Genomic DNA, 27,215 nt, shown 5'->3' with positions numbered 1-27,215 from the left:
GCATTCGAGTCGAAGTAGCTTTGAAAAAATTTACCTGGTTTAGTCGTAATTTATTTATTCGTAACAGATACTCTCACGATCACAACTGTATGTATGTTTATGTAATATAATCATATATACCTATTTGCGTTACACTTTCTCGGATTACATGCGCGATAATCGTTTCTTCTTTTTCTCGTTTTGTTTGTTTCTCCTTTGCTTTAGTTTATCTTGTTTCGTTTGTTCCTCAGACGACAAACTCAAGGCTGACACGAGTAACGAAATCGACTGGGAATCCGCACGCGTGTGTGCTCGTCGAACGATCAATCAAACGGTCTCTGGGCGTTCGTTTCGTTAACCCTCGACAGTGATCGAAAGCTAATATCGAAGAGAAAAGAGTGCGTGAGCGGTATCTAGAATGATTCCTTGTATAAGCGTACCCTAACTAAGATCATCGTCGACGGGTTAAGAAGAAAGACGTGATCGCGAGACGCACGTTCGCGGATCCGCTTATATAAATCCAGAGCAAAGTGAACCGCTAAGATTGCGCTCTTGTTCCCCGGGAAAGATTCGTTTGAAAGTGTCCTCCAAGTGGGTATATCTCGAGATCTAATTGTTCTATAAAGATAATCGATCGGTCAGCGAACGTTCGACGAAATCGTTTAAACATTCTGGTGAAAAAATGAAATGCCTCTCTTTCGCTATTTACTCCGACTACTTGAAGAAAGAAAGAACAAATACATTGGCGGTGTTGCTGATATAAAAAGAAAAAAGAAAAAGAATGAAAGGAAAATTAAAAAAGAAAGCAAACCTAAAAGATACGTCACACGATATCGCCAAAATTTTCTCTCATCGTTTCTTCTCGGTCGCGTATATTCTCCTTTCCTTTTGTACGTGAATTACGATTACCACCCTTTTCGCGCAAGTGTGTATAAACCTCTCTAAGCGTATAAATTTTGGTCGGTAAAAAAAAGAATATTCTATAATATCGAATTACATTTGTCCTATACACGTCACACGTAAAACAAACTCTATATCGTTACGCTACGTTTTACATAACACGTTTTTTTTTTTTCATCATTTTGTTTTTTTTTTCTTTTGTCTCTTTAGGCGTCTAAGTAAAAAATGGGAACGAAGTAGTGGAAGGATAGAGGGTGAGGGATAAACGTGTACGTCAGAGAATCGCTAGAAAAATAAAAACGCGGCTCTATCCTCCACACGCACACACACATTCTCTTTTCTTCTCTTCGTCGTCTTACAAAATTTCTTTCCCTCTTTCACGTTCCTCTCTTTCTTCTCTTCGTTCGCGATCTTCCGACGCGTGTTTCATCTTCTTCCAAGAGAAGAAAACCTTCTTTACGATCGTCCGTGTATAATCTCTTATCAAAGGAATCACAACATTTCGATCGAACTTTCCCCTTCGATTTTAGAGGCGATCGTTTAGGATCTAAGTAACACAGCTAAAAACACGTTCCAGGCACGTAGCTTTGATATCTGAATCCGTGTACATCTTCGTGCATAGATCGCCGTCACAAAGAGCCATCTTTGCACGAGACTGTACACCGCGTGTCTAAACCAGGGCGAACGATTAGGAATTCGTGAATTGGCCGACGGATCGACGAAACTTACACGAGACCAACGGAACCAGCTTACGGAGCCTCGTTTAGAAGATTTAATAGAAAGTCTTTTTCTTTTCATGTTTTATTAGAAACTCGTCTAAAAGCTGGGGTCTCGCGTAGTTCGGAAGAAAATGAAGGAATCTCGTCGGTTTTGATTTCTGCTTGCAACCAACCGCGGTCCAACGGAGCTTTTCGAAGAAGGGAAAAGAGGAGACTTCTACTTTTTTTCTGAGATACTTGAAAGTCGAACCGGAAGAAGGTTCATCTGGGCGGAATTGGAGACTACGTTGTTTTAGACAAATGTCACGATTGATCTTCGTTTTTTCATACGTTTCGAATGAATTACGAAAATTTCAATTGAAAAATTATAGAACAATCGAAGAAACCTTGCGATCACGAAATTGAATTTAAAAAAATGGAAAAAAAGAGCACGCGTGTTCTGCAAAGCTTCTTGCGACCATTAGAAAGTTTTCTCGTTATTTTGATTTCTTTCGCATCTTTGAGTGTTTAGCTCAATTTTTTTTTGCTTATTTTCTCTTGGTACATTAAAATGTTCTTACATTAATCTTTGAGATAGACGATTGTCCATTGATTTATTAACGATGTACCTTTGCACGATTCATTTCTCTTCGTGCATTCGTTTTGCTCAACACTCAAGTAGCTAAAATCTACATCGTTCCAATTGAAATCGCTTCGCAACGCGTTCAGAAACGTATCGAACGTGACGAAAGGATCGATCCTTGAATTTGTCTAAGTGAAAAGCTCTCGAGACCGTGTTAGAACATAAGCTGCCGCGTCGAGTGACCGTCTATCGACGTTGCAGCTAAATGCTCGTCCGACGATCATCGAGTATCGACGATTCGAATCGTAAAAGCCTCAAGATGATATCGTGTTTAGGAACCGTGGATAAGCGTGCACAGAGGGAACAAGCACAATTGTTAAAAGTGAAATTACGATTAAGTACCATGATGGAATTTTTGGACCCAGTTTCAAACGTTCATCATTCAAACTCTCTGTCATAAATTAATTGCTCGACACTCGATACCGCGTGCTCGATCGTCGTAATTAAATATCCGTTCACGCGATATCGCAGCTTCTGTCGCATCTGTCCGAAAGTTGCGACAATGTTAAAAGATAAATAATGAAAATCTTCCAAGCACGCTGCTTGGTAAATCTGTAATTCGAATCTGTTCCCCGTGCACGATGTATTTTTGAACGAACGACACGGTTTCTGAAAGGGTAAACGTAGCTATGAACAGAATTCGTGTTAGATCGATGCGGTAAAGTGCGTGTTTCGATTCGCAGAATAAAGAGGAAATCGCTTTTCCTGCACGCTCTACGTCAGTGACGGTTGCGTATCGTTCTTTCGACGAACCTCGTACTACAACCTATCGAACGAACGAATCTATCTTTTCGTCCTCGTCTTGCTTGTCGCTCGAACTCGAAAATCAGAGGGGAGACGAGCGATCGAGCCGGCCGATTCAGCCACGCTTTTCGCGTTCTTCCATGCGACAAAAAAGAAAATTAGGGCTAACACGGAAAAGGTGGTTGAATCGCGCCAATTAAGATTAATCTAACCGCTAAGTAGAAGTGAAAACGTCGAGTCTAACGATCACAGCTATTGTACGATACTATGAGTGTGCTTAACTGTCGCGGGGTAAACGATAACAGTGATAGATAAATCGAAGGATCTCTTTTGCGAGGAAGCTACATATCCGTCTGTGTGTCTCTTTCGCTAAGGACAGTACAAAAGAACATATTTCTGTGTGTGTATGTGTATATATATATATATATATATAAGTATATGTGTACGTGGGTCTAGGTGGGTGTACGCGTTAATCTAAGCGCGCACACGTATTATTTATAAAATTCATCCTACGAAGAGTTTGCCTCGCACCGGGTTCATCGACGGGGCCTAATCTTTCGTCGTTACGCATCGAAGTAAATTTTTACGAGTGCCACGCGGTCTCCTCTCGATGCGAGATCGGCGAAAACCGCGCGTCAATAATAGAGGCACCCGAAACGAAATTGTTAGAAGAAAAAAAAAAAAGAATGAAAATATGGTCGATAGGAGGAAACGATTTTATACGATTCTTCCTCTATCTTGTATTTTTGCTTTCTTTTTTGTGTTCGTTTAAAAAATTAAACGAACTCCGTAACGTGCGTTGAAAGATGTGTCTCGAGAATTGCACAACACGTGGTTAATTAGATAATTTCGTTTTACAAAATCTTAGCATCACCTTAGGACCTAATACGCGTGTACGCACACGCGTGATACTCTTCCGTTTTGTTTTTTTTTTTTTTTGTTCTTCTCGAACGCGAATATTGCACGCTTCGTATAACGATGTACATGGTATTATATTATATATCACATGTATATAATATACATATATATTTGTCTGCATATACAAAGCAATTTTCCGTAAATTTCGTTACCTCCTTTTGCTTCTGTATTCTTTCTTTTTTTTTTTTTTTAAATTTTCTTTCTTAATCATTTTGCTTTTGTTTCTCTGTAAAACTTACCGTACTACGAAAATTTGTTTGTCTTCTCTTCCTCGTTCGTTGTTTTCTTACACGGTGCAAAGACAAATAGTATTAATATAGTAATTAATTCGAACGAGGAAGCTACGCGTCTTGGTGTTCGAAATTAAAGTGAAAAAAGAAGAGACTATCTCTTGCGTTTGTCAAATTACAAGAAGAAGATCGTCCGTGACGTTAATTATTAATAATATACTCGCGATTGTTCGTCCTTTCGCTTTCATTCGCTCTATATCTCTATCATTCTCGTTCTTTCACTCTCTATCTCACTTTCAATCTCGTGTGTGTGTGTGAAAAGAAAAAAAAAAGGGGAAAAAAGGAATACAAACGTCGTTCGGGCTTCACAGCTAACCACAGCATTCGGCAATTATGTTTCGCTCGTTTAAAAATTACTTATATCACAATGAAACGCCAGCCGCATCCTTTCTTATCGTGTTTGCTGGCACCCAAAACTGGGCAGCATCCGTAACTCCTTCTCTGAACGTTCGTCAAGGATGCGTCTACAGGCTCTGGCAGGTTTTGGCCTTGATCGAAGGATTACCGGATGTTCGCGAACGCGTAAGCCAAGGATCTGCATCCTAAATATGTATGTCACGTTGCAAGATTACGGATGTTTCGTTTTACTCGCTTATGCAGACCCATGCTCCCGTGGCTTCTAATCAGGCAAGAGTAATTCTTCGCTCTCCAACAGAGCGTCGCTCTCGTCCACCGGTTTCACGCGCACCCGATAGAACTTGGTGCCGCGTGGCACGCGATACCGATTTTCGGACTGAAACGTGAGAAATTCCATGATCAGTAATTAATAGATTACCGAAGATAAACAAAGAAAAAAAAAAGAAAATCTCACCTTTCTGGTTTGACAGAATTGCTTATCGATCACCTCGGCGATGGTCAGAATCTTCTTCGGGGTCCCGTCCTGATGCAATCCCAGCTTCAATGTACCCATGCAGTCCGAATTGAGGAAATAAAGCATCGATGATTCCTGATACAACGTGTACTTTCCGTGAGCCGGATTCCAACAAACCAATACGTCATCCCCGGGATTGCAGGTGGTCACGGTGATGCGACCCTCTTTCTCCAGTTTCGCCGCGGTTTGCTCGATCTTCTTCTGTATATCCGAGAACGAGTACAAACAGGTGGTGCAGGTGAATCCGCGAATCGGCAATGGACTGTTGGTAGCGTCCTGACTCGAGCCTGATTCGGAAACCATGGCGACCGAGGCGTTCATCTCCTTCTCGCGACTTTCCGAAGGATCAGCTGCGAAGCTTCTCCTCGATCGTTCTTTCACCAGTTCCAGCTCCAAACGAACCTTGTCCGCTTCCAAAGATTCTATCTTCGTCTCAGCCGACTCTTTGCTCTCGCGAAGCGATTGCAACTCCGCGTTCAACCTCTTGTTGTCGTTCTCGAGCAACTCTAGCCTCCTGGACAGATAGCTCGCGTCGTTGGTTGCTTCCAAACGCACCTTCTTCGATTCCGACACCTCCACCTCGTCCTTATCCGTTTCCACGCTTTTCGCCACCTCCTCAAGATTGCTTTGGCTCATCTCCAGCCGTTCCTCGCCGTGCTCCTTGTGCAGTCCAGCCTCGACCGGTATGTTCTTGAATTTTTCCGACTCGGTCAATCGTCTGATGGTGTTCTTGTAACGTTTACATTCCTCGGCAAGCGCGACTTCTATCATCCGGTACATCTCCACCTCTTTATCCTTCTCCTCGACCATTTGCCTGGCCACTCGCAGCTCGTGATCCAACTTCATCACGCAATCCGCTCGTTCTTTCTCGATCGCTGTACGTATAGCTACCGATTTCTCCAACTTCATGTCCTCCTTCGCCTGGGCCAGTATGTGGTTGGCGAACTCGATCACGTCTGGTCTCTGAAAAGCAACAACATGGTTTGAAATTGTTTTTATAGATAGCTATAGCGACGATTAAGACGATACAGCGACGGAATTTCTTACCTCGATCTTTTCGAGGCTGCTGTCGCTCGGACTCCTCTCCATCGTGGACGCAGCCATCAGCTTGAAACGGCTTCTGATGTTCTCCAACTCGGTTTTGCACTCGAGCTGCAGCTTATCGGTCGCCTCCTTCACCATTCTCTGCTGATCGTTGCGCGCCGTGGTCAAACTCTCCTCCAACTCTTGGATTCGCTTCTGACACTGCGCGACGGAACTCGTGAGGGTGGCGATCTCCAAAAATCGCTCCTCGTTCGCCTCCTTCACCGCGGCTTCCTTTTCCGCTCGAGCCTGTTCCAACGCCTCCTCGAGTTGACGATGCACACGCGTTTGCAGATTTCTCATCTCCGTTTGCTCCGTCTCTAGTTTCTGCCGTATCGTCGCGACCAGACGCTCGTGTTCAGCCAGCTCCGTTTCTTTCTCCAAAAGATTGCGTTTCAAGCTGCATATCTCCTCCTCCCGGTTCTCGATCAGCTTCTTCACGTCGGCCAACTCGAGCTCGTGCTCGACGGTCAGCTCCTGTTCGCGCTCTCGGAGACGACGATCGCACTCGCGCGAGTACAAGGACAGAGCCTCGCGAACCCTTTCGATCATCTTGAAGAAGCCTGCCTTCTCCTCGTCGCTTCGATCCCTCAGAATCGACAACTCCTGACGAACCGAGGTCAACGTCTCGCACACCACCGCTTTCATCGTCTTCAGGATCGAGCGGAGCCTTTCCACCTCCTCGCGCGTGTTGCCAAGATTCTCCTGAAACGTTACACTTCTCAGACACAGCTTCGGAGGAAAGAAACGTTCGCGAACAAACCGGTAAACTGAAGGAACAACTGATCTGTCGGTTAAGAACAGGGATAGGGATAAAGTGTGATTGAAAAAAGAGACTGCCAAAGATGTCGTGCGCGACGATGATTGTAGCGAAAACATTGTCTCAGTCGGGTGTCGGTCTGTTCTGAAAAGCGAACTCTCGCGATGTCAGTATCTCAGGGAAATGTAACACGGGTCTAAGGAGGTCGGGGAGTATCGAGTGCGACGGCAGCTATCCTGTAAACAAAAACGAAAACACAGGCATTCGCAAACGAGAGAAGAAACGCGGGATAGATGCGTTCACAACTAAACGGACACTCGCAAGCACTATTGCTAGAAGAGACAAAAGACAGAGAACAGGTGCAACGGGTTCAACGAATTCAAGAGACAAAAGGGCAAGGCAAACACAGATACATACCCGCGTGTTTCGATAATTACTTGCACAGAGGTCAGCGCTAATAGCGAATACAAAGGGACAACGACAACGAAAGTACCTAGAAACCACAGAAAGAAATGATGCTGGGTGAAGAGAGAAATTTTGGTAAGTGACGAATCGACTGGAAGGTGAAAGGGGTATCATCGGTTGGATTTGTTTCAAGCGTACAATGTACCATCGAAAGAGGATAGGTAGAAGATGGTCGGTAGTGGAACGTTTACGGCTACGACTACAAGGTCTGTTAGCGAGCTGTAAGTCGTCCAGTACCTGGAGAAGGGAAACGATGGCCTGATGCTGGCCGTCGTTGGGATGCTCGCTGAGACTGCTCGGCAGAGACTCGTCCATGTAAAATTCAGTGGCCATGAAGTCGGTAGCGCCTACTCCGGCGGATGGGCTGCTACCGCCACTGCCCGATAGCTGATGGCGTTGTTGCTGTTGCTGCTGTTGCTGCTGACCGTCGCACAACACGGACCGTGTCGAGGAAGGAGGATTCGGACTTAGGGAGTTGGATTCCTCGGTGTTGATAGGACCGGAGTCGCGATACTTGGGAAGACAATTGTTGGCGCGATGAAGCAAACAGCTCGACTCGCCGTTCTCGACGCATTCGGCGAGTGGACTCAGCTGAGCTGGACGCTCGCTTACGGACATACTGGGGAAATGGAAAGAGGATCCAGGTTCGCTCGAGGAGGATGACCGGCTCGTCGGGTCGACGACTTTCGAATTAAGCGGGGACACGTTAGTCGAGGTGGAGGAAGCTGGGGACACGCTTCGCGAGGCACCAACCTCCAATTGTTTCTGACGCATTTGTTTCGCGCCATCGAACGATTCCGGCTTAGAGTCCGTGGCGCCCTGGCCGATCTTCTCGAACTCCTCCGTGTCCGTCTCCGATTCGAAATCACCCCTGAAACGACACGCGTTCGTTCGGTTAATCGATAAACGAACGATGAGAAAGAAATTCCGATCGTTCGCTACCTGTCGGACAATGTCGGTGCTCTCGTTCGTTCCTTGCTGGTCACATCTACGCGCATAGAAGTGCTATCCTTATCCTTGTTACCATCTGTGCTGGCCTCGGTAAGGCTCCTGGACAAAAAGAACTGCGTGATGCTGTTCAAGTCTGGCGACGAGACGGCGAGTGCCAGGTCGGGTAGCTGTGATCTCAGAGATTCCATGTCGTTCACCGTCAACTGTAACACACGATAGAATATATTCCTTGAAGAATCCGTTTGTAAAGCGTCTGAAAAGGAAAGATGCGACGAACAACTATACCTTAGGCAAGCCGCTATCAAAGACAGACGGCGCTTGCGTGGCAAAAGGTGGCGGAGTGTCCTCGAGGCCGGGGAACAGAGTATTTAAGAAATGTCCCCCGAATTTACTCTGAAACTCCCTCCTGCGAGCAAGTTCCTCGCTGTGGACGGTCAGCAGCTGGCAAGCAAGATTGCTGGCCCATACGAGGAACGCCTGGGAGAAGGTACGCCTTCGAACCACCTCGGCCACCGCGTTCATGTACATCTGAGGCGCTAGATGGATTTGTTGAAGCACCTCCAGATGACGTCTCAAACGCTTCAAGCTCTCGTGATATATCACCAGCTTGCTGTCCACCTCCATCATCTTGTTCTCCACGTACATGATCCATTTGAGCCGATGGTAGATGTTCACCGATAGCTCTTCCTTCGCCTTGGTGCACCTGCGTCGTATGTCGCGCAGCTGGTTGTGATTCTGCAGCATCACGACTAGCTGGCGTCTATGCGAGGTGCAGAGGTCAGGTAGAACGCTAGCATCGCCCAAGTTGTTCGCGCGACTTTGATTCTGAAGAAAGCCCTGGGCAAGCTCTCCTTGTTCGTGAACCAGCTTCTTCGTCTGAGCCATCAGCTGTTCGAGGGCGAACAACCGTTCGCCTAGGCCCTTTATCTCCTTCATATCCTGCTTGTTCGCGCTGTCTATGGCCGCGTTCACCTCCGCCTTCAACGCCTCCATCACCCTCTCGTCGAACTGCTCCAAACCCCTCGAACACTGTTCCGCCACCTGTTCGAGGCTGCTCTGATTGTCCTTCGCCGAGATCCATCGAAGCAAGCTCAACACTTCCTCCTTCTCTTCGGCATCCTTCTCCGATTCACTAGGTTGCTCGTCCGGACTCAGCAGACCCTCGGCCTGAGCTCGCAACGCCGGTAGGATCGGTATCTTCGCTAACATGCCCAGATCGGCGTTGAAGCTATAATAACGTGAATCGATTATTCAACGAATGCCTTTACGTTTAATTAAGCTTCGAACAACCATAACCAACGACTTACTTTGCAAGCAGTTCCATGTGCCGCTGCCTCTCCGAAAGGTAGACAGCGAAGCTCTGATGCAGAAGATCGGCCCGCGACTGGAACATCTGAGTGATGTCCTCCAGATTCGCTACCACCGCTGCCCAACCCTGTTGTTGAAGGTGTTGATCGTGCACCAGCCTCTCGCAGATCCTCGTTTGCTCCCGGGCCAATCCGCAGCATTGCTGAGCCAATTGCACGCGGGCTACAACGGTCTGATAGGTGGCTGGCATCGCCAACGACGCGTCAATTTGACACTGCAGATCGACATCTGTAACGACAACGATGCTCCTACCTTGAGAAAATCTTCTCCTACGCGTATCACTGATAGGTGTTTCTGAGGTTTCGATTGCGATTCGAAAAAGGAAAGTAAGGGAATCATCGCGGATCGATAGGAAGGGGACGGAAAGGTGGCGATCGAGCGCGGCTCGCGGCTCGTAGGCAGGTATATAATTGATCGATACGAGCTTCGCTAGCGTAATCTTGGCACGCGATGAAAGCTCAAGGTCGCGGACACGGCTGGTACCATTTCAGCACCCTTACGTCATAGCCTGAATGGATTCGAGGAGCGTAGTGACGAATTACCGTGCGCACCGCTCCGCCACCACTGCACGTGGCGATCGACGCTGTTATCGACGCAAGGCTCGTCGCTTCGAACGACATTTAAAATGTGCGTACAAGTAAAAATCATGGTCCAATGGGTTCGAAAAGGCTGACCAGGCGTTTGATCGAAATTCCCGTAAGAAAAGTGTCCACTCGAGGTCATTGACGATAAAAAGGGGAGCGCGAGGCACACGGCAGAGAGGGCAGAAGAGTAAATCGAGGCTAAGGTATACACGTTGCTCTACCATCGGACGATGTATCGATTTTATGCGAGGCTGCTTCGAACCACGTTTTCATTTTCCTTCGAATTACCTTCGAAAAGGCGCGACGGTGATGCTGACGTCGGGTCGCAGAAAAAGGACGGGGGTTCTCGACCACGCATTTGCGACATCGAAAACTCACGCGACCCATTTCGACTCGGTCAGGTGTTAATTTGCATTATAATACGACGCAATGTTCGATTCATTAATCGGCCTCGAATCGATCGATCACCATTCGCGACAATACGAAACGACGGGACGGAGAGGAATGGAAAAGAAGCGAGAAGGCGGAAGTGTGTCGATGATTTATTCGCGACGCGAACGACGTAACCTCGTGTTCGGTTTATGCAGGTTATTATATTTATGCAGAAGAAACAGGCGCCGTTGGATCTCGAACGTCCAGCACACCATTTCCATATCTGAATTGACCGGTTTCGAATATTATTCAACGCATTCGCTATGGAATCCGCGTTACGTTAAATTAACATCGTTATTAATATTAATTTTATTCATTTCCATCGGCCGGCGAACGTTCACAGAACTCAATTCATCGAGGCTCGGTATGGTTTATAAATATAAAGTGATTTTGATATCTGGGCCAGATTATAGCTTTAATCGAAGTGGAATTGGGAAAAGAATCATAGAGAGAAAATTTTGTTACCGTTCATCACAATCACTTTGAATTTGAAGGAAAAGTACTTTTCTACACGATTGCTCATACTTCTTCTATTTAACTCCTCGGATTACACAATCGGGGGACGGTAGCGAAGATGATGAAAATTCGCTCGCGTTTCGTGCACTGCATATAGCGACGGTGACCTCTTTTTAATCGTGCAGTTGCACAAGCTTCCGGCGCACGGTGAACCTGGCAAACGGGGGCCAAGAATTTCACGGCACGACACTGAATTCCCAGAATATCTTAACTTGGACTAATGCTCCCCTTTTTCTAATTATACGTTTCTATGCCCTGCGAACGAGTATCCGTGCGTACCTTAACGCGACAAAAGCTTCGTTACATTCGAGGAAAAAAGAAGAAAACGAATGAAAATAATTGCAACGCCTTTGAAACTAAAACCGAACCGTGTACACTCGGCCGCAACGTAGGCTGCGCTTACAATTAATTAAGAGGAAGCCGGTGGGAGATTCCTCCCACTGCGATTATTCTTAGCCAAAACTAGCCTACGTTGCTCTTCGGTGTACACCCACGAATTACGTTATCTTTGCTCGTTAAAACAAGCAAAACGTTCTTACGACGATATTAAACCAGGCGACATCGTGTTTCGTGCTAAATTACTTCATTCGACCTTAAAATAAATGATTACAGAAATCGCATATAATTTCGCACACTTTTCTTGCTCTTATTTTTTTTTTTCTGTTTCCCTTTTATCGAAGAAGAAATTATCGCCGTCGTTTCGCCAAATTACGCGGTTACGTATTCGCGTAAACAACGTTCGAACAAACACGTAGCCCGAATTGTAATCGAAGCGTATCAATTAGAGTATCAATTTTATACCTTGTCAGTTCGCATGTTTATAATTAAAACAAATTCAACCGAAATTCTTCGAAGATCCGGCTGATATAAATCAACTCTTATCGTTTCATTTATCGTTATCCGCGAAATTGACGGGGTAGATTGAGTCAGCCGCGGATATCCAGATAATCGGATATTAGTCTATTCGATAGAACCAGTTAAACGGAGCACCATTTCTAATGTCACGTTTCATTGCGACCGGTTAAAGGGTTAATGGGTCACGTTATGATCCCCTGATCGTGCCAGAGACACGATTGCGAATGCTCTTTCATTCGAGACAGTCCTCGACTGATGATCCCTGCCCGTTCGTGGGCAACGAAACCCATTGGCAAACGTCTCGATCGAACCGCGTCTACGCATGAATGAAGGGACTCTACGATTCTATAGGACCCGCAATTTCATACGCGATCGATCAATCTATGTAAAAAAGTATATAAAAGTTTTTGAAATTTTATAAATAGGCATAGAAAAAATTAACACGTTCGGACCAAGGTGACATATGCAACTTTATCACCATAGTATACGACGGATAGATTTACTCGAGGCGTACCGGAACGTGTTTAAGAAAAGAAAAATATCATTCGCATGCACTTTTTTTTTTATTGAAAATATTTGAATTGCAAAAACATATAAGCTACACCTTTGTGAGTCATCTTGTTCTCCGCTATTTTTTCGATGACCCACGGTTCAAGCACGCAGATCGTTAAAACGGCATAAATTAGACGTTCTCCGCTGGCGGGCAGCGAAACTCGTGACTTTTACCACGTTTTTCTCGATCAAACGGCGTCGCAAACAAACGTAATCATCGGGAATATCGTGTATCGAAAACAAACTATAAAACGTTCCCTCGGACACGTATCGTCTTTTTAGTTCTTAAATAAGGAATGAAACTTCATTGTTTGCACGAACGAGTATAGACGTTCTTCCGGAGACTTAAAAATCGAATAAATACGTGGTAAGCGTTATTTTTGATCGTCAAATCGTATCAGACTGGCTGATTCGATGGTGTCCATAACTATCATAGCTTTTTCCATGAATTCTTCAAACGATGATCGTTTATCGACGAGCAGGGGCGAATACGCGGAGGTCTGCTGTCTGACGTATAGGCGCGATATATCAAACACTTGGACCGGATCCCAGCCTTGAGGGTTTATTCTAGTAACACGAGGGTTTCCTTTTCGGATCTGATGGTTCTCGATCGCTACATTTGTCTTGCATAACGTCGAAACGACACGAACATCGATGCAGAACCGAGCGATAGGATAAGGGTGTCGGTCGATTTCTAAAGATTCGTCAATCTATCGGTACCCGTTCTTCGTTTCCGTTCGTTGTTTTTCGCTGAGATTCGAGTTCCGCGTATTTCAACGGATGCAGGCCGCCACCCCGTTGAAACCTTGTATATTATTGGTTTTGCGTTTCACGCTGGGGTGCCAAGAGCTTAGGCCAGAACCTTGGCTAGCTGCGAGAAAGAAAGCCCCGGGTTCCACGAGACCCGTGGCGAATGGCAAAAACCTTGCCTGGTTATGCACTTCTACGGTTTGCGCGAATACGTGGCTCGTGTCCGATTCGAGGCCTGATTCTCATTGTCAGTCGGATCGTTTGAAACGTTTCAAGATTCTAAATCAAATTTTCTCGGTCAGAAATAAAATTGAAACGCGAGTACGTATATCGAGCCTGATAAATTTGCATGCGGTTAATTGATCCGAGGGTTAACCCCTGACGAATCTTGACCCGATCGAAGATAACCCTGTTGACCAACCCCTGTTCCTCGCTCGCTTCCGCTCCACGCAACGCCTTTCTTCTGGATCGAACAACACACAGCTAGTTCGATCGATAAGCGTCTCTCGAACAGGACGTTTTCGCGAAAACATATTTTTCTGCCGTTCGTAAGCAACAAAGGTGGCGTGAAGAAGATTGTCAGAGGTATCGCGTAAGGGGCGGTGGGCCGAGACTGTTGACGATAGTCGTAGAACAGATTTGTTTGTAACAATGAGGATCGTTGTGCGGAGAAAAGCGAGGAGAAATGGTATCGGTGTCTAAATAAAACCCAGCCGATTGGTTATCGACAGCTAAATAAAGAATATCGGTTCGGCTCGATGCCGAGTGCCAACGCGAAGGAGGCCTTTTATTACGCGCTCTTCCTTAGCTCCTTCCACGCTTTCACACCTCTGTATTCTGCCATTTGCTTTCGTTTATCGCTTAAGAAACCAGCAAGTGCTCTAGCCAACACTCCAAACGATTTATAAGAAAATGAAACTTTCTTTCTACGTATATACGAGTATATTGAACGCTCAGCTTGTCTACGGAGAACGAAGAATTTATTTTACTTTTTAATTTTAATTTTCATTCTTTATCATCCTGATATTTTTATAAGAACTAATTATTGCTGCCCTCGTGAACTCGAGTGCTTGACCAAACAGCGAGCACAAGCGAAACGCTCAGCTGGAATTAATATTCTTTCTTAACGGTGGCACACCTCTTCTCTCTCTCCTTCTCTCGTCGAGTACGCTTTTTTATCGAGCATATCAACGCCGTGAAAGTTCGCCTCGAAGTGGACCGCGGCTAGATCCAAGGGTCGTGGAAAACCCAGCCGTTCTGAACGTTAACTCGGCTAACGCGAGTCGAGATAATCAAGGAAAATATCTGTGCCATCGACGATATACGTCTTTTATATTTTAGCAAAAGGAAACGGCGGAGAAAGAAAACGCAGTTCTGCAAAAGTCAGACGAAAATATGTATTGGTTCAAGTGAATCGGTGTGCAAATTTTTCGACTTGGAACTTTTAACGATTCAAGAATTCACTGATGACACGCGCTGGCGCCTGCGAGTCGAAAAAGTCTGTCGCGGAATCAAAAAAGCTTCTGCTTCGAGCCAATTCTTTGCACAAACAATTTATATTCCACGCTTTCCATTCGTTTCGCGAAACAAGAAAATTCCTCGATCGAGCTAAACTTCTGCTAGCTATCGTTGAAACAATCGCGCCAATTTTCCTTACTTTCTCTTTACCAGCGCTATTAGCGAAGTTGAATGTACATAAAAATTTTTGTTTAGACGCAGTTGAAATCATTTAAAAATCGGAAATTGTTCGATTCGATGATTTTTAAATAAAATTTGACAAGATTATTTAATGGTTACCATGTACAATGTTCTCTAGATTCTCAAAGCGACCTGCTGGCTGTTTTTCTTTTCAATCACCATAGAATTGCGCGAGAAGAAGGTTAAGCAACAAACGGCTAATATTCCCACACAGACACACTCCACTTTCCTTTCTGTTTTCCCAACGTCCTGTCGGTGGTTACATAAAAGGACCAAACGAGGCCGACAGAGTCGATACACGTTGCTATCGATTCCGCGCCGTTCAAACGAGGGTAGCGATCGCGTGAGTTTTCATCAGAGAAACGGATCATCGGACGAGCGTTTTTCACTTACGATTTCCACGCGTTTTGCCCTCTTTATCGTGCCACGAGAAACGATTACAGTCATGGTCAAGTAATTCCAACATTCGAGTGCCAAGGTTTATCTCCCCAGAACCTTTCCGATACCTCCGATCCATCTCCACCCTCTTGTAAACTTTCAAGCATTCAACCTATCGATATTTCAACGAAGCTGTAGCTTTAATATTAACGCGAGATGATCACCGGAAGAACCAAGAACGTGTCCATTTAAAAATCTGCAATTTCTGTTAAACTTGCTATGGAGAACGCGCTTTTACCCTTGCGAAGGGAGAACCGTTGTTTGCGCGTGCACTGTTCACCAGTGTTTGTTATTGCACCGAGAATAGCTCGCGGTTCAAGCTAGCGGATTTAAGAGAGCGGCTATTTCGAGAGCGAAATTGGCCGGCGAAAATGAAAATCCGAGGGAAACTGTATCGAGGCTACTTTGCCGCGAGATAACCGACCATTACGGTGGAAACATTTTCCGACCGACTTAACTATAAATAAATTCCTACGAGTACCCTGTTTTTCCGAACGACTTCCCATTTCATGAGTGAAAAGTTCGGCCGACTTAAACGTTCGCTTGAATTTTTACGAGTGACGAAAATAAGGTGCAGTTACACGTGCCCGCACACAAGGATATCCGCTCGAAACACGTGCAGCGGACGAAGAACGGAGTCTACCGGTGCCAGCTTGTCTGTTCTGAATTTAAAGCCCTGTCATTCATCGTCACGCGTTGTTCTGCCACGCGAGCAAATGTACACTTAGGGAATGGAAAAATTGGAAGAATGCTACTTCCATTAGGCTCCGATTACACTGGATGCACTTTTCCGATCAAGCATCCTTCCGACGTTGGCTATTATGTTATTCGAAATACAAAGAAGAGCTTCGCTTCTATAGCCCGCTCTCCTTACCCGCGTTATTTCTGCTATTCACCAGCGATCGAGCGAGAAACGAGAATTCCGATAAGAAAATACGTATGGCGGTTCGTTGAACCGCGAGATTTATTAAAATGCCGCTTCTCGTGAGCGATCTTTTTTATCGGGACTTTTACGAGCAGATATGAAGCCTCGTTCCGTGAAACGTTACGTGATACTGGCGAATAATACGGTAAATAATATCGGCATTCGTGAGGATGCACTCGTGTTTACGAAAAAGGTGAATGTATTTGCTCTGAAAAGATCCGAGGAGCTCGCGTACCTATCGATAGCGCGGATTATAACGAAAAGCTGTCAGTATGCTCGCGAATTAACACCATCTGCGAGCGAAAGAGAAACTGGGTCGAGTGTTTGACAAATTCAGAGACGGAAAGATAAAAGAAAAATATGGGAAAAGAAAGCTGGGTCTTAGCGAGCCCACGTTCCACGAAGAAATCCAATTTCGCACGCACCAGCTGACCAACGCCAAATAATAACTTGTAAAAATAATTAAGAAGTACGAAACTGAAATTGATATTCCTTGATTTTCTTATTTCGGATTTCAAGTGTTTACTTCGTGTCCACAAGATGAATATCGTGACATTTCAAAGTCACGAATGTCTTTCGGGAAGATTACACGGTACTATTTGTGCAGAGGAGTTCAACGACACGCGATAACGCGATCCTCAAACAATCTCGAACATGAAAATTAGTATTTACACAGGATCAGTTTTGCATACGCTGACTGATCCGGCCGTCAAGTTTGAACATCTGTTGCAATGCTTTCTGGAGGGATAAGATTAGTTAGCTGAAATGATTTTTAAAAATGATATTGAAAGTAATTTACTGGAAAATAATTGAACGGAAGAAAACGTGGAAGGAGTAAAAAGAGCAATTTACAAAGAGCGCGGAGCAGCACGTGCAGCAAACGTGTTCGAATTGAAACGAAGCCGAAGAAGGAGGCGGTCTCTCGTGCGACCAACCAGTTGTGTCACGATCCACATGTGTTCAAGTACTTACTCGATGACCCGGCCGTCTCACGTTCTATCGATAGTCGAAGCCACTTACGTGACGTTTTCCAGTCAGCTGACGACACGATACGCGAATGATGTGTCAGCAAAGCAGGAAAACTATACGACGGGTACATTCGTCGGCATACGCTTCTCTTTTGCTACTTGCCAATGTAACAGGTGCGACCACGTAATTGAACGTCAAGGATAAACAAAGTGGAACCTCGCATGATCTCGGAATACGATTCGCAGCTGAGAAAATTGTCATGAATCGGTGAAAGAGCAATGTGTATAAAATCGTTATACAATTAAACTTTTTATTATTATTTTATATCGTAATAATCTGGAGAAAATGGCTATAAACCAGTTTACCGCGATTAAATTTCTTTTTTCTTTTGCAAATTTCCCCGGAAATTCTTATTTTCAAAAAAGGAAACGTTACGAAGTTTCAAGGTAAATATACTACATAGGAAGTTTGAACTAATATCATATCGAAACGTTGTACACGTTTTATAGAGTACAAAAGGTTAATTTCACTTTTAGGGATAATTGATCTTCAACCGGTGTCGTTAAATCGAATTAACGTACAGTTTTATGAAACGTATTGTTACATCTGGCGTTCTGACCGATCGCGAATTGGCGGCTACGAGTTGCGTAACGAAGTTTCGCTCTGTCAATCGAGAGTTGTACGAGGATAATTAAAGAGCGCACGTTTCAAAGATTCCTGGAAGTTCTTTCACGGTTAATAGAATTCAATCGAAACGCAATAATCGTCGTGGAAAATGCTACCAGCTTCGACCGGGAAATGATATCGGAAAGAAAAAAAAAAAAACAAAGAAGAACGTCGCGGGTATCTTTATTTCCACGACTTGTCAAACGCAATGATTTCTCTGCATTACGTTCTCTCGCGATTATATCATTGTTTCACACACACTTACATCATTCTGCCTACAATAAATCTGACGTAACCAAAGGCCTGGCAGGTTTCGAATTTTAGCGAACACAGGTAGCTTATTTCTGTCACTATTAATATTCTACTCATATTTCAATGCAAAATAAACTCAAAATTACTGCGCTACTAAATGAAATGGTGAGAAATTTGAATATCTTCTAAATACCACCGTTCGTCCGGATAGTCGGCGACGCACGGTACTCAACCTCCGTCGACCTCTTAAGACTGTCTTTTAAGAATCTAATAACTTTCCTATTCAATTTTGATTAGTACGTCCATTAAGATTGTTCGTAAATACATACATACGAAGCTGACCCAGTTATTCGTTGCAACCAAAGATCATTACGTTCACCACTTTAATTATCTTTCGTTTCAAAACTTCCTACCAAGAACGTTACGCAACGTGTCGATTAAATCTCTCTCCTTTTTGCTGTGAAAACGTGCTAATAAACAGGTTCAGTTTCACCTGTATCGAAAGCTGATAATGCAAAATCGATCTGACGCTTATCAATAATCGAAGCTTGTTTCGAATCGGTTTCCTTCTCTAGTTCGACGTAGAACGCGTCGATGAATCTCGCGTGGAAAATAAGGCAACAGCCAAGTTGGCCCAGTTTCGGCTACGAATCGGCATCAATTGAAGGCTACTCTGACTACCAAGAAGCAGATCGTTATCACTCGGATAAAAGAACGGTGCCAAAGTTAGTCACGAGGCTCGTTCAGGCGGGTCAAAGTCTTGTTGCGTCTATGATTCGAGTAACGAGTGGACGCGCTTCGTTGCTCGTCACCGTCTCTTTTTCGACACAACAGAGCAAGAAAAAGCTCGATAAGAAACGAACCGTTACGAGATTAGCAACGTCGTTCGATTATCTGAACCGTGGCTGAAGAAAAAAAAAAAAGAAACAAGAAATCGTTTCCTCCCGATTTACATTCGCGATACGGCTAAGAAAACGGTTTCGTTAAAGAAATAAACAACATTAGTATGAAATATCGATTTATCGAGTGATCGATCCAGCCGGAAGTATCGTAAATGCAAAGCGTAAGCGTCGAAGGAAATCGAGAATGCCCCGGATCGCGGATCGAGCGGCTTGTTTCACCGGGAAGATCGAAAGTGCAACGCGATAAGAGCGAACTTGATCGTTACTTCATCGGCAGCCGGTGGAAACGGTCGAGGTGCATCGCAACGGGTTACCAGTGGCCTGTGGTCGCGTTACCTCGAGAAACGTGAATTACCGCGTGAAACTCGATGCAACCGAGTGCAGGATAAAAGGAGCGAATAGGAAAGAAGCTCCCTTCTCTGCGCTCGAATCGATTTCCCGTCGCTTCAAACCCACCGACTTTTAACATACCGAATTCCCTTTGAAGAATTTTCTCCCAAAATCCCTGATATATAACCAAATTTTTCAAAGACTTTAACGTACGAAGTGATTGATCAAAATTGTTTACGTTTGAAATAAATACTTTGATCGTGGCAGGAGAAACATATTGATTTCATCGAAATATTCCTGTAGATTAGCATTTCATATGACTAGATGTAAAATTTTTTAACAATTTCGTCGTAAATATTGATAACGATTAATCGTTTCTAGTACATTTCAAAGTCGTATCTGAACCCGTGACCCGTTGTTCGAGCGTCGAGAGACAATCGAGCAAAATCGTGCGAACAAAGGACTTGCCAACAAGTTACTAGCAAAAAGAAAAGAAGAAAGATCGTTCGATCTAAACAGCAAAGAAAACTCGTTTTGGACAAAGAAATTTTTGAAGGTCGACAGCAGGTAGACTACCTTTCGAACGATCCTCGAATCTCTGATTTCCAGTTCGGTGAAAACGTTTCCAAACAAGGGAACCTTTTCGATTTGCGAGCGAACGAAACGTAAGAAAGAAAAAGAAACCGATTTTCGTATCCACAGTGAAAATTACGTCCGCTTACGGTACAACGAGCGCAAAGGCAACCTTCTAGTCTAGTACTGTCACACGAGTATCGCTATCTTTCCGCTGATATCATCTCGCTTCTGGTTTTTTTTTTTCTTCTCTTTGCACTCCCGAGTGGCCGGCGATAAGCATCGTTATTAGCCGCGTCCTTCCGGCACGATTCTCGGTTAACGAAGCCGAGAACGTGCAATCTCGTCGACAACGTTTCTTCGCGAGACACCCGTTCAATCACGCACGTAACGTGTTCGTCCGATGATACATGGAGCGTTTAAATAAATAAAATATGCAGAAACTCGAGGCTGGAGGTCGTAAAATTTCGCATGCGCGATGTATGAAAAGGAGAGAAAAAAAAAAAAAAATCTTCCATCGAAGATCCATATGGGTGAGGAGTGAAATTTATGAAGATACGCGACGGCGACGACGACGACGATGGTAAAATAAAATGTAAGAGATGCTAAGTGGCAGGAAATGGAGAGAGGTTCAGTAGAGCGTGAAGAGGTAAGGAAATTTACAGGTGGAAAAGGTTCGTCGCTCACCGGAACCGTAGTCTATGCTTGGCGTGGGTGGAAGGTGGCTCTCAATGGCGGCCTTGCTGAACAAATAGATCGGATTCGTATCGGTTCCAGCAGAGTAAGAGCACACACGAGCGTCTGGTTCCAGACTTTCGCCTCCGCTCATCAGCAGCACCTGGTGAGCCGCTACCACACCGCATTCCCTCTCGATCGCTTCCTTCAGCTGAGCGACACTGCACAAAAAAAGAGAAAAACAACAAAATATTAATAAAAAGAAACGCATACTAAAAGTTTTATGTAGATTAAAGTTGTACGCATATGATCGTTAAATTAAAGCAACTAATCAGTTGCATTAATTCTAACACCACTAATCGAGTATTTATCGCAGTTTCAAGGTGTGACGAACTCGAGGTAGAGCAAGGCTCATTGATAATGATAAGAACAACACGTTAACTTTATTTAAGTAATACGGTTGTTTTCAATCACGTAACTTCGTTCTAAGAAGGGAACCATCCCTTAATGTTAATCGCTAAATGGAAGAATCGTCTGTGAAGAGGAAGACGTTCTATTCGAAGGAGCAATTTAAAAAGAGATCCTAGCAGACGATCAATTCTACAATAAACCGTAACAGTTATACAGCTTCAGCGTCGACGATTCCGTGATTAAGGTCAAGATTATCTGTAGCCGTATCAGTCGGCTCTGTTCTTAAGAACGGCCAACAAAAGTCTGCAAGTAATTGGGGAAACTTGTGAGTCTTCTGCGTAGCTGAACAAGGATTTAACAAGAGGGAACACCGTGTTTCGGTGGCCGGAAAACATAAAATCGTGACCCGATTTCCGGGTAGACGGGAAATAAGTATCGCTGGACCAATTTTTACGGGAAAATTCGATGCATCGGGGCTGAAACATTCGCGTTACGACTTTATTTACGACGACGAGTCGCATGCCAGTTGGGAATTGCAATCGCGATCGGGTGCAAGGGCAGTTCACGCGGATTTCATTGGACACCTCTCTCTTCCGATGCGTTCTCAAGCTCTTCTCAACCTCGCCACGGACACACGGTGGCCATAAATTGCACGTAAAAGGAACTGGAACGGTTCGGGCGAGACGTCATCAACACCCTCGGCAAGGTTAAATAACGGATAAGGAGAACTCTTTGTCCGACACGAGGACAACGTGAGGAGCATCGCATATTAATTACGAAAAAGAAGCTCTCCGCGGATGTCGCTTCGAGGGACGACAGGTAACAAGAGACTATATTCGCGAGATCGGTATCGCGTTTAGGATTTTATCAAACATCTTAAAAAAATATTTAACACCGAACGAGTTGATAAAAATTTAATTTCTTTTCTTGTTTGTCGATGGAAGTCAGTGATCTGTACGTAAATCGGGCCTAAATCGGTAATTACTCGACGGTGTGTTTGTTGTTTCGAGCTTTGACGATGGTACACGCTTTGTAATTACGCGCGTCCACGAGAATAAAAGCAACGAGGCGAAGGCGCCACCATGGATCGACACACATCGTTAATTGCCTCGACGAACGAGGTCGATGACCGCCAGCCGCTATCTTAATGCACAAATATTGAAGGTATCCGCGAGGAGGCCGCCTTTTCTACGCCTTCTGGGATCGTGTAAAATTCTTCCTCCGATGCTTAGAAGGGCTTGGTCGAGGCTCTTTCGTAGAACGCCTCGGACGTAATCGCGTTATGCCAGCTTCAATGACGCGAGACGATAAGAAAGAACGACTCGTCAAATCGTCGACTGGTTAATTTTCCAAGGAAAATGGAAAGAGGCCGTTGGAAAATGTTGTGAAAACAGATAGTCATACGAATGGTGAGATTCACAATCGATGCATTTGCAATTCAGAGCATTTTAACCGTTCATTAGCACGTCACGTAACAATGTGTTGCAAATAAATGCAAATTTAACCTTAAGATTAAATTAATTAATAATCAACTGATGGATATTAGGACACTTGGAACGTTTCTTTATCACGCAATAATTTGTCTAATTTCTATATTATTTTCTCCTTGTGGACCATGAAAAATCCTCTACGAAATATTTTCCCTCGATTAACTCGATTTCTAAGAGTCCTCGTTTTGCGTGAAGCAATAACACGTAAATAAAAGATCGCCAAGTGGAATATACATCCAGTTGAATGGCGATCTTGAGAGACCTGGATTCGATTGACTTTCTTTTCACCAAAGAATATAGATAAAATGCCCGGGTTCGATTTACTCATCCAAAGGTACGCGAAGCGTAACGTGCTTTAATCCGAATAATGGATATACACTTAACGTGGCATCGTAAAACCGCGTTTCCTCGATTCTCGTTGATACGCCTATACAGTTTTATTTTCCTAATTCGCGTTAACCTCATTTCGTCCAAACTTTTCCCTCCTCGATTCTTGTACCGTTAACGCACACCGTTCCCGTTCAACATCGGCCAGGTTATATCAGGTCGCAACAAAAGTTCTGTTTCTTTGTATCTGAACGAAGAGAAACGGGTTCGCGCGAACGAGACACGAGCAATCGACGATGTAATTTCTCCGTTTTACCCGATGCAATTCACCTGCAAACGCCCGTAAACTGGTCAACTCCACTTTTCTCTCTGGACTCATTTTTTAAAAATTTATTTTTTATTTCAAATTAAACGCGCTACGAGTCGCATATCATCGAATTACCCCACGTCCAAACGTTTCGATATTTTCATTATTAGAATTTCAAAGCTTTTCGAGCCTAACAGATTACGAAATGTTAAAGAAAATCAATTTATCACTTTCACAGTCGTCTGTCCTCGTTCGAGGAAGGAAAGCTCGCGGGAGCACGTTGCGTGCCCACGTTCGTCCGTCAATAGTTTTGCAATTTCTTCACCTTCGATTGAGCCTTGACACTTCCACGTCGTGTCGTTGTTCGCGATACTCGCGAACAGTTGCTAAATGACAAACGACGACCATCGATGAACAATACCCGATTGATCCGCGCGATACGGAGGGAAACCGATCCAAGCGAAACGGTGGAAAACGATCGAGCGTATGATTTACCAAACTATTGTGTAATATGACGAATAGATATCGACTCGCGCGATGCAGAACACAGAAAGGTCTTAAAATACTGGTAATAATAGAATTACGGCTATCAGAAACGTTCAAGTGAAAGGGTTAAAGAACTATCTGTACGGGAACTCAAGGACCTACACTTTCAATACTACTCTTGCTCAAGCTGGCTTTTCTTTTTCCATTCAAATTCGCATTGCGTTTACACAGCGTTTCAACTTTAAATGCCAATCGATTTTCGCTGAAAAAAAGGAATAAAAAGAATGCATTTGTCGTCCGTACGCGAAAGGAAGTAAGTTTCGTAGCGAGTTAGAGTTGCTCCGATAACTATCGGTACGAGTTTAACGAGGGAGTCTAATCTGGGCGTAATATCGAGCGGGCCTTTATATCACGTCAGAAATAATGCGGACAGAGAGGAAACTAGGAAACGTACGGAGTTGGATTAGTTATGAACGAAAAAGCACTCGTTGAAGTGTGTCAAACGTGTCTAAAAAGTTTTTCTCTAACCAAAGCTACGAACGCCTGAAGCAAACAGCCGGGTGGGTTACTTCGTGTGTATCTGGCGAATGTTTTCACTGTCACTCGTATCGAAGTTTTAATTAAGTTGATTATTAGCAAGGAGTATTTGAAAAATATACTAATTACCAAAGCTGAGAGATTCGGTCAATTAATTTTTAAGTTTCAAATCAATTAACCACTGGGAAGTGTTTATTCGGGAGTGCATCTTCTAACGTAAATATTTTTTTTTTCTTACTTTTCCCATGATAGCGGTTCACAGTGGAAGAGTTAAGCAGGGAACAAGAAGGCTCGGATAATTAAATCTCCGTAACGTAATGTGCGATACGCGTGACGTACATTCGAAGTTGTCCTACATTTGAAACGGAGCCTCGTTGAAGGTTTATCAGGCCAAACACGAGGGGGTACCATCGTTTTTGTTCCGCGGCGCAATCGTCTCCTAAAATTGGTTTAGGTTCTGACGAAAAATAAAAACGAGCAAGTACCGAGTTCCAGTAATTACAGCCGTTGATTTCGAGTGACTCGCGAGGGAAACGGGGATAAAGGTCTGTTTGATGTAAAATAAAGAAGCAAAAGGCGAAAGTGCACGGCGATCGATTATGCGAGACGAATACCTAACGGGGTAGTCTCTTATGCCTTTTAAATATAAATGATAATCTATGGAACGTTTTCTTTCTACATCTACAGAATTAGTCTGGGTCAATCGAAAAGCCAGCTTACGAAGTTAAATTAACCCTTCAACTGCGGGTGTGATATATAAAACAACATGTTAATTTTTTTAAAACAACATGTTTATCTTTTAAAATAGAATATCACTTCGGTAATATAATTTAAAATTAGAACGATCGGCTGTGCTAAAAGTACCCGCAGTTAAAGGGTTAAAATCGGGGCTCTCTCCATGGTCCGCCAGCCGAGAGTCCGCGTACTTAACGAACGATGAATAAACAAACGAGATCTCAGGAAACTATATCGAATCGAATCGATTTATAACCTTGTTACAAAAGTAAACAATAATGATAAATAAATAATAAAAACGAGTGGTAGACTTACGTCTGCAGCGCCAACTTGATGTCGAAGGTGATGGTGGTGCCGGTGTCCACGTGGAATATGTACAGCATCTTTGGGCCGGTCAAGCTTCTTCCAGTCGGTGGACAAGAGGGAAACGGCCAGGCCGATCGAGGAACACCACTGGCATCCGGTGGAGTTCACCCCGTACTTGCCACGTTAGAAGAAGAACACAGCCTCTGTCACGTCAGCTTGACTCCCGTAGTCAGCTCGATCGGGGCCGTACCCCTGGTTTCCCACAGCTGGCGAGTACGGCCCCCCCGGGTTTATGCTGCATCGATCACGGCCACGAAACCGTCGTTCGTCGTCGATTCACGCAAATTATCACCGGCTTTGGCCAGCCTCGCGTACTCTCCAACAGTAGCAGCTTTGTTGCACGTTTCCGTCTTCGGATGTCGAGCGCGTAAAAACGGTGGAAAAATGAGCACCGCGAACGAGAATCCGATGCCCCGAGAAACGAGAGTGGACGATAAATAAGCGTGTATATATGTGTGTGTATGTGTATATGCACAGGTGCGTGTAGTTTGTACCGAAGAAGACTTTCAACTTCTTCGAGGATTCGTTGAAAGCGTAATTAAAAAGCAAGAGGAAAGAAGTATGTATCACGAGATCATTGGTAACTAATTGTAAGAGTCAGCCGCACAACTTTTCAAGAGGGAAGCTATTGTACGGTCCTCGTCGGTCGAAAAGGCCGAGTTTGGTCTCGAGCGAGGTAAAATCCGCTTGAACGAGCGGTCGTTACTTTACAGGACGGTTCTCTGAGTGATTTTTCGGACGAGGCACGAGCGGGGGTAGCGTAGAGTCCCTTGGAAACGGGAAACAATCGACACACTCGAACGAATCTCGTCGAATCGCACCTTCGTGTTAGAACGAAGAAAATGTTTCTTTTTAGATTGTGATCGTTGCTTCGTCTGATTCCGTAGATCGCACTGTTGCTTCCGTGAGCATCGGTCGATCGCGTCCTTCTGCTTTTTCGTGATGTAACGGAGCCTCCTCTATTGCCACGGCTCGACGATCCCTTTAAACGCGTTTCTTTTAACGAGCCAGTCGAACGTATTCGAAGCACTATTTAATATTGGTAAGAAAGAAAAATCACCGTTGCAACGATGGAGGATTGGCCGATGCCGATAAACGAGCAGTCCCGGATCAGCTGCTCGTCAAAACAAAGCACTCGCGCGTACACGAAAGGCTAGGCGAGATCCTTTCGCTTCGAATCGCGTCGGTACACTGTTCACGATTGCGACGGACCACGGCACTGATCGACGTTCGTACAATTGAAATTGTTTCTAGGAAAAAAATGATCGGACGCAAGATCAGCCAGGACGCCAGGATCTGGTTTTATATCGCGACGAACCGTGTATACGCCGAGAGTGACGTACCGACCACAACAAACAATGCTGCGCCACTCGCACGGGAACCTATGCGCAGAGATCGTAGCACGGAACAAAGGAACTCCACTTTCGCCGTGGATTTTCTCGTTTGCCTGCCTTTATATCACCGTGTCCTCTGTTCACCCACCGTTCCCGACACTCCTTTCTTTTTTTCTATCGCGTTAGCTGCCGAATTTTACACACGCGAATGCGCCGAACGCTTGCCCGAGAACGTCCACTTTTATCGAAGCTCTTGCACCGTGCCACAGAGAGAGAAGGTAGAGGGGCAACTAGCTTGGCGCAGTCCCGTTCGACATCTTGCTCTGACGCATCGCGTCGCCAGCTGTTTACTGCCGAGTACGGATCCAGTCGAGCACGGAGGAAAGAACGTCTCGCTGTGTGCTTCGCATGCGCAGATGTTCCACTCGCCTCTCA

At 44.6% G+C, this 27,215-nt stretch overlaps 1 protein-coding gene across 2 annotated transcripts; it reads right to left on the bottom strand.

The window, feature by feature from the left end:
- Positions 1-15: 15 nt before the first annotated feature.
- Positions 16-27,129, bottom strand: LOC114873805 (RB1-inducible coiled-coil protein 1). 2 transcript variants are annotated; one of them, XM_029182509.2, is made up of 9 exons: positions 25,396-27,129; positions 20,800-21,008; positions 9,610-9,898; positions 8,588-9,530; positions 8,294-8,505; positions 7,589-8,222; positions 6,091-6,831; positions 4,984-6,006; positions 16-4,905 (listed from the first exon to the last, which is right to left on the bottom strand). In XM_029182509.2, exons 1-9 carry the CDS (start codon positions 25,461-25,463, stop codon positions 4,792-4,794), a joined length of 4,233 nt encoding a protein of 1,410 aa, XP_029038342.1. In that variant the 5' UTR covers positions 25,464-27,129; the 3' UTR covers positions 16-4,791. The 2 variants fall into 2 exon arrangements, with proteins under 2 accessions (XP_029038342.1, XP_029038343.1); XM_029182510.2 differs by having other exon boundaries at positions 8,105-8,222; positions 25,396-27,126.
- Positions 27,130-27,215: the final 86 nt, after the last annotated feature.

The sequence above is a fragment of the Osmia bicornis genome, chromosome 11, assembly GCF_907164935.1.
Source record: "Osmia bicornis bicornis chromosome 11, iOsmBic2.1, whole genome shotgun sequence".
NCBI classification, from domain to species: Eukaryota; Metazoa; Arthropoda; class Insecta; order Hymenoptera; family Megachilidae; genus Osmia; species Osmia bicornis.
Note: the sequence above shows the minus strand (reverse complement) of the source record. Positions and strands in the feature narration are given on the sequence as shown.

Bases quoted from the DNA above. Each gene is read 5' to 3' on its own strand.
- LOC114873805 (XM_029182509.2), bottom strand. From the start codon at position 25,463: ATGCTGTACATATTCCACGTGGACACCGGCACCACCATCACCTTCGAC. The intron at 21,009-25,395 runs GTAAGTCTACCA...TTTTTTGTGCAG, and splicing joins ATCAAGTTGGCGCTGCAGAC to TGTCGCTCAGCTGAAGGAAG. The intron at 9,531-9,609 runs GTAAGTCGTTGG...ACGTTATTATAG, and splicing joins CACATGGAACTGCTTGCAAA to CTTCAACGCCGATCTGGGCA.